Genomic DNA, 8,460 nt, shown 5'->3' on the forward strand with positions numbered 1-8,460 from the left:
CATGCAGAGAAGTTTTACCGTCAGAATTTATATGTCACGAAACCAGTCATCAAATTAGTCTTGAAGAAACTCCATGCGAAGTACGATTAATTCTGATTATGGGACAATATGAAAATTGTGAAACAAAAATGGACGAAGTATTAACCCCGAGAATTACAAGAATAAGATGAGGTGTTACGGTCCGTTGTACTTCGCTACGCTCGGCAGCGCCCAGGTCTGCTATACATGCACAACAACGTCCGACCGCACATCGGGCGTGTTGTACAGACCTTTGTGGAAGAGCACCGTATACGAATGCTTCTATGGCCAGCTCGGTTTCCGGATCTGAATCCAATCGAACATGTGTGGGACATGACTGGTCGGAGACTTCAACGTTATCCGGCTTCCCCGGCTAACGTTGAGGAGCTATGGAAGCGAGTTGAGGTGGCATGATTGGCCACCCCTCTCGCTACAATACAGCGACCTATAGACTCCATGCCACATCGTGTAGCAATGGTACGCGAAGCTTACTCTCGATATTGATACTCTCGCTATTGATGTTTCTCCTCCCAGCAGAGTTGTGCCGCTCTCCATGTGAGAGTAAGTTACACTACTTTAGTACTACTTCCATACCAAATTTTATTGCGCTAGACACACGCGTTCAGATTATAGAGGGTGTGCTCGTGAATTATTTCCAACAGTGTATATTGGTGGTTATAGACTGTTTCTCCAAGTTTCTCTGGACGCATCCGTTAAAAAGTAAAAATTCTACGGACGTCACCACCGCGCTACGCTCAATTCTCACAGACGGTCACGTGTCTCGAAATCTTCAAACCGACCAGGGCAAAGAGTTCTACAACAGTCACTTTAAACGGTTGACGTCGGATTTTAAAATTAATCATTTTTCAACGTATAGCGTTATGAAAACGTCGATGGCTGAACGTGTAATTCGAACCGTTAAACAGAGGATCTACAAGTTCTTCAGTCTATATGGAAATCATAAATGGGCGCACCTATTAAAGGACATAACATCTCGATATAACAGTACAAAACATACAACTACGAAAATGAAACCATCTGAAATAAATTCGAAATCCGTAGAGAATAAACTTGTCAATACAGTGTACAATTATATTAAAATTGCCGGCAGAGGAAAGTTTAGAGTTGGAGATACCGTTCGTATCAGTAAATATGAACATGTGTTTGATAAAGGATATCTGCCCAACTGGACCGCCGAATTGTTTAAAATCGTTAAAGTGAAAATCATAGATCCAATTTCATATTTATTGGAGGACATTCGCGGCCAGCCGATTAAAGATGCTTTTTGCGAATTCGAACTTCAAAGGACCGCTAAACCCAACGTTTACCTCATTGAAAAGGTGTTGAAAAGGAAGAAGGATATGTTGTACGTAAAATGGTTGGGGTTCGATTCATCGCATAATTCTTGGATATCAAATAAAGATATATCATAAAATTTCTTTATATCGTTGTGAATTATTTTTTTAAATAAAATTTAATTTTCAAACGTTTGTGTTGTCGAATTTCACTCAAGTTTTTTTCCTTAAGAAACCACATTTGTTGAGGGTTTGCTGTTGCATAAAACCTTATGCTATATCGTTTTAATAAAATCGAACATAATAATTCAAAAAATTTATAAAACTGGAAAACCAAGTTTTTTTCTTTAAGAAACCACATTTGATAAGGGTTTACTGCATAAACCGTTATACATTATCGTTTTACCGCATTTCCAATTTAACTATGTACAACCAAAGAGGTGAGCTCTAAATTGTTAAAGTTTAGCTTAAGTTTTGAGTTTAAAATTCATATTTTTTCAGTTAAAATAATGGTGTAGGAGTAAGTCTCACTACAGAGGTTTAATTTCATTGTTCTAATTGATTTCTGTCTTTAATATTAGAGATTACAAAACAGCATATTCATGTCGAGGCTGTTGCCTCGATACCAGGCGTCTTTTATCAAGACAACGGGAATTACTTATGTATTTTATATAAATTGAAATGTGTGTTTATTCATTTTAAATTATTATATTTATATTAATTTTCATTTTTAATTTATTTAGATTAAATTGATGGCCTGATTTTAATTTGTTGTATTTGTCAAATTTCTATACCCTACATATAACTTTAAAGTTCATATTTAATTAGCTGTTTACAAATAAGCATTAAGTTATTGTGAAATTTATTCGAGTCGACGGAAAAATGGGTGACAAGACACGTTCTGCAATTGAAAAAAAGATGCGACATATTTACGTATCTTAAGTGAAAGTATCGCTAAAGAGGTGGAGCGAGTTTTAGACCAAAAAATCTCAAAACTTGAAGAGAAGGTGGCCCAGTTGGAGAAAGACAACAGTCGGTTCCAGCAGAAGGCAGCGGAGAGGTGGAGCTGCGAAATGAGGAGTTAGTTGAACGATGTGACTCGCTCTAGCAGTATTCTCGTCGCACGAGTATACGTATAATGGGTATGGAGCGCTGTCCAGATGTTTGCGTAGAAAAGAATGTAATGCAAATTATTAATGAAAATTTGAAAATTAATTTTAAACCGGAATTGATTGACCGATGTCACCATGTCGGCAAACCTAGAAATGATCGTCACAACGTTATCGTTCGTTTTGTTTCATATAGAGAGCGGCGTTTAGTTCTACAAAATCGTAGATTTTTAAAGGGTTTTTACGGCCACTCGATTTAAGTTGTATCAACAAACTGTGGCGAAGTTTGGTATGAAATCTGTTTGAACGTTAGATAGTAAGGTTTACGCTCGTGTTAATGATAAAAAGATTAAAGTTTTAAATCATAAGATATTGGAAGAACTTTGAGCGAGCGATTTTTTGCGATTTATGATGACTTAACTTATGTAGATGAATATTTGAATTTACGTTTATTAATGCAATGTTTGCTTTTTTTTTTCTTTTTCTATTTTTGCTGCGGAGCGATTGTATGCTACTCTTTATTTAACGTATTGTTAACTCATATTAGATCTCAAACATAGCGTTTTTGTTTTTTTTTTGTTCTTGCTTGGTAGTTACACAATTGAATAGTTTAATTAGTGCATTTAGTTTGCTGTTTACTCTTTGTTATTGCCGCGAACGGCCATGATTTAAGGCAATGCCCCGAACATCGGTCGTATGAAAAATGCTAACTATGGGTTTAACGCTACTGCGACCGATGATCGGCGGACATTGAGGGACAATGGAAAAATCGCGAACCGGCCACCGTAGAGTTAAGAGTCATGTTTGTAGAAAGTAGTATTCGATTAAACATAATTTTGGGAAATAAGTGAAGTTTAATTGTTCAACCCCGCAACAATCCATCCTAACTCATAGCCTTGACGGAGGGTGACGACGATAAATAAAAGGGTAAGTAAGATTTTAATTATTTAATATCTACCCGATACCTCTCACAAAGAACAAAAGATCAAGCGAGTAACCCCTACTGCATAAGAAACAACCCCCGAACGTAACATTTGGTGGAGGCGCTTAGTGATCCAAATTTAAATTAATTTTTTTTTAAATTCAACTGTTATAATTTTTTTATACAGTGCTAGCGTAAAGTAACCCCCCCCCCCCCTTTTAACTTCTCAACGGATTGAGATATCAATATGAACAAAAACACGTCAATTTCTATACTTTATCAGCACAAATATTTTCTTATAGAAAATTTTGCTGTCACTTTTAGTTTTTCCGGAAAGTGGATCAACTTTGTTTTTTTAAATGGAACACCCATTATATTATGATACCTTCCGAAAGAATAAAACAATACGAATCCAACGATACCCCACAATCAAATATCGGTTTATTAGTTTTTTGCATAAAAATTAAACAAAATGCGGAATTTCGCCGGAAAAACCAACGTATCTTCGTTGACTACCTGTCGAGATACAATGGACCAGGTAAATGGTGGACGGTCAGTCTACGCTCGGGTTAAGCAGGGTTAAAATCGGCAATTTTTTTATGAAACAATGTAAGAAAAGAATAAAAAGAAAGTTCTTCTTAAAACTTGTAAGAAAAAATTGTCATAACAACAATTTTATAGTTTGTAGGTACCTTGAAATTTTGTATTTAAGTCGGCATGCAAATATTTTCTTCATTTCTATCTTTGAATTCTACCCGACCAAGTATAACCAAAGAATGGCGAGATCAAAAAGGCTAGAAGGAGTTTAGAGCACAAAATCGAAGCAATTTTAATATTCGCTCGTGCTGACACAAATCTACATGAAACAGAGCGACAATTTAATGAACGATTTCCTGAACATCCAATTAGTCGAATATATTTAAGAGAACTTGTAAATAAGTTTTTGGAAACTGGAAGCGTCGAAGACCGCAAAAGAACTGGTCGTCGTTCGATTTCTGAAGACACACAAGTGCAGATATTAACAGAAGTAGTTAATGTGAACATGATGTCGTCTGCTGCTATCGCATCAACGTGTGATGTGAGTCCAACAACGGCACGGAAATATTTAAAGAAGAATAAATATCATCCATATAAAATTAAAATGCTTCATGAATTAACAGAAGATGATCCTGATAGAAGAACAGAATTTTGTAAGCTAATGACAAATATGGTTGAACGAAATCCATCATACTTGAAACATATTTGTTTCAGTGATGAATGTACTTTATTTTTTGATGGAAAATTGCATCGGCAAAATGTACGTTACTGGAGTGATGTTAATCTACATGAATATCGCGAAGTTAACACTCCATTTCCCAAGAAAATAAATGTTTGGGCATGCATATTAGGAAATCACATCGTGGGACCAATATTCCTAACCGAAAATTTGACCGGAACATTGTATTTAAGATTATTAGAAGAAGATATTAATCCACGACTTTTGCAAATTGTGCAACAAAATCCTGACGATTTTGAAATGGAATTAGTGTTTCATCAAGACGGAGCACCTCCACATTATGCGGCAATGGTACGAAATTATTTTGATACAAATTTTAATGGACTGTGGATCGGTCGACGTGGGCCGATTGAATGGCCAACAAGATAATAATAATAATAATAATAAATGCCTTTATTAGAAAATAAGCTTAATTGTACAAAAAAAAAAAACATACAAAAGAAAATAGGCGAGTTCCAGCTTGTACTAGTTAGTACAGCTGCTCTAACTAACCTAAGAAACAAAAAAAGAAAAACATGACTCGGCCAAAAATTACAAAGCAACAGCTAGATACAACAACAAGATTGCAAAACATGTCAGATCAGCGTTTGCCCCCATGTAGACATTGTTCAAGAAAACAAGAATATTTCTGTGTAAGTTTAAACCTTCGTAGTGAGAACCCCTTGCAATTATCGTCCACCTCATTATATTTCGAAGTTATTTGAAATAAGTATGATCTCTGAAACAAAGACAAACGATAGAAGGGTGGCGACAGTCTTCCGCGAAATCGCGTATTTATTCGGTGGACATCATTTCGGAAAGTTATCAGTTGGTAGAGATACTGTGGTTCCTTGTAGTTTATAATTTTATGGTATAGGCACAAACACTGCACTTTCCTACGATGATACATATTTAGCCATCCCGCATCCTTCAGTTTATAAGATATTCTGTTATATTTTCTAATTCCATAAATATACCGAAGACACGAATTTTGCACTCGTTGAATACGTGTTACATCGCTAACGTCAATGCACGGATGGTAGACCTCAGCACAATAAGTGAATTGAGACAACACAGAGGCTTCGCACAACACCTTTTTCAGATGAATACCAAGGTAGTGTCTATGAGGAAACAACATCCTCAGATGATAATAAGCCCTGGATATACAGTTGGAGACATGCTTCTTATAGCGAAAACTGTTGTCCATAATCATACCCAAATTCTTTACCTCACTAACCAAAGGAATGTTACAACCATCAATTTGCAAATCAATGCTTTCCCGAAAACCATTACATATAGCGGAATTTCCAAAAAGTATAGCATTGGATTTACTCGGATTAAGATGTAGACCGTATTCCCGAGCCACTTTATGAATGTAATCGAGGTCTTTTTGCATATTCGTAATACCCAACGCGAAGTCGCGTGGATCAAAGGAAACATACATCTGCAAGTCATCCGCATACATATGGTACTCACAATGATTTAACCCCCTAACGATTTGAGATGTATATAAAGAAAATAGAATAGGCCCTAAAATAGTACCTTGTGGTACACCCTTGCTCAAACAGCGAAATTCAGACAAAGCATCACCGATTCTAACCGACTGATGCCTATTACTTAAATAATTTTCAATTAAGTTTAAAGCGGATTCGCTGAAGCCAATATACTTTAACAATTCCACAAGCAAATCATGACAAACACTATCAAAAGCTCTACTAAAATCCAACAAGACTACCAACGTACATAATCCTTTATCTCGAGCCTGTAAAATATCATTAGTTAACTTGAGAAGAGCAGTACTGCAGCTATGGTTTCTACGAAAACCAGATTGATGCTTCGGTAAAATATTATTAATTTGAACAAATTGATGCAACTGATTAAACATAATTCTTTCCAGAACTTTAGATAAAATTGGCAATATGCTAATCGGCCGCAGATCTTTAGGCTCAGATGGGTCACGTTTTTTCGGGATAGGAACCACAATTGACAACTTCCAACAGTCAGGTACATCCGAAGTTTCAATGCAAACATTGAGTAAATGTGTCAAGTAGGGTAATATAAATGGAAGACACATATTCAACATACTCATACTGATATTATCAGCACCGGCAGCTCTAGAAGAAATTGAGGAAATAGCTTTTATTACATCAGCTTCGGATACAAAGACAAACTTAAAATTAGTTTGAATCAAATTTAAAGGCGGTAAGTCATTAAAACTGAAACGCGTTGCAAGGTTCAAAGAAGGGACTGAATCAATAAAGAAATCGTTAACCTCATCTGGTCGATTCAAGTGAGCAGGGATTTGCTGTGAACATTTCGTACCACAAATACCCAAATGATTCAATTGTTTCCACAGTTCAGCACCCCGAGACGTCTGATATAAAAATTCCAGATATGATTTTCTTTCTCTTCTAATGCAGGTTGTAGTAAAATTCCTCAGCTCCTTATAAGCAACCCAATCAGCACCTGAACGAGTACGCTTGTATTTATTCTTTGCCCTATCACGTTCGTCCATAAGCAATTTAATATTTGGTGTTAACCAAGGTACGACCTTTTTGGTAAACCTCCTTACGGTTAAAGGGGCATGTCTGTCAAATAAAGCCAGCAGCAAGTTATTAAAGTTTTGAACTTTACAATTAATGTTATCCATGAAAAATATTTTGTGAAAAGGCACCGATTGCAGATCGCTAATGAAAGCACACTCATCGACACCACGCAGCATACGCACGGATAATAACCGAGGAGGAATCTTAGGTACTTTCAAATCTATTTCGCAAAAAATCAAATCATGATCAGACAAATCACACGGCAATACGCCACCAATAAAGATCAGCAGATCTGACACTTTTAGATTTCTTTTTATGGGGTTATTTAAAATCCAAGGTATATGAAAGTCCACTAGACAGTATTGAGGATTTAAAACAAAAAATTATTGACGTCTGCCAAAATATTGATCATCACATGTTAAGCCGTGTGAGAGAGGAAACACTGCAAAGATGGTACCACTGCCAAGAAGTTCAGGGTAATCATATCGAACAATTTATTTAATAGTTTGTTCTTAATAAATAACATATTCAATAACAACACTAAGCCAATTTTTCAACCGTTATGTATACTAGCAAAATCTTTGATACATTTTTTTTTATCTTATCATTTCTTATATTTACTTAGATTTTTTCTTTATAAATACTTTTTGATTAAATATGATTAATTCATAAATTTAATATAGGTACTTCCACCCAACGTTTATTTTATTTCTAAAAAAGATAAGTAATTGAACTAGCAATTTTAAATCCGTCTTAGCTCGAGCGTATACCGACCGTTAACCTACCGTCCACCACTTACCTGGTCGATTGCATTTCGACAGGTAGTCGACGAAGATACGTTGGTTTTTCCGGCGAAATTCCGCATTTTGTTTAATTTTTATTCGAAAAATTAATAAATCGATATTTGATTGTGAGGTACCGTTGGATTCGTATCGTTTTCATCTTTCTGAAGATACCATAATATACTAGGTGTTCCATTAAAAAAAACGAAGTTGATCAATTTTCCGGAAAAACTAAAAGTGATAGCAAAATTTTCCGTAAGAAAATATTTGTGCTGATAAAATATAAAAACTGACGTTTTTTTGTTCATATTGATATCTCAATCTGTTCGGAAGTTAAGAAGGGGGGGGTTACTTTACGCTAGCACTGTATATTTTTTTTTACGTTATGGCTCAGGAAACAGGTGCCAAACCGAAAAAGATTACCTACAGACGAGTAGCTAGTGTAGCTGATATACAGTTATAATTGGAAGACAGTGCTTTCAGTCGAAGTAGACGAACACCTAGATCCCCCCCATTAACAATGAGCACCCCAC

General features: G+C 35.8%; 1 protein-coding gene and 1 long non-coding RNA gene across 2 annotated transcripts; both read left to right on the forward strand.

The window, feature by feature from the left end:
- The first annotated feature begins 1,046 nt into the window (after nt 1-1,046).
- On the forward strand, nt 1,047-1,451 carry LOC111418018 (uncharacterized). Its single transcript, XM_023050452.2, has one exon. It carries the CDS (start codon nt 1,047-1,049, stop codon nt 1,449-1,451), a length of 405 nt encoding a protein of 134 aa, XP_022906220.2.
- Nucleotides 1,452-6,382: 4,931 nt separating this feature from the next.
- LOC139431107 (uncharacterized) lies at nt 6,383-6,744 on the forward strand. The gene is made up of 2 exons (XR_011641407.1): nt 6,383-6,438; nt 6,497-6,744. It is a non-coding gene; the product is annotated as an uncharacterized lncRNA (long non-coding RNA).
- Nucleotides 6,745-8,460: the final 1,716 nt, after the last annotated feature.

The sequence above is a fragment of the Onthophagus taurus genome, chromosome 8 (genome assembly GCF_036711975.1).
Source record: "Onthophagus taurus isolate NC chromosome 8, IU_Otau_3.0, whole genome shotgun sequence".
In the NCBI taxonomy this organism is placed as follows: Eukaryota; Metazoa; Arthropoda; class Insecta; order Coleoptera; family Scarabaeidae; genus Onthophagus; species Onthophagus taurus.

Excerpts from the sequence above, each read along its gene's own strand:
- LOC111418018 (XM_023050452.2), top strand. The coding sequence starts at position 1,047 with ATGAAACCATCTGAAATAAATTCGAAATCCGTAGAGAATAAACTTGTC.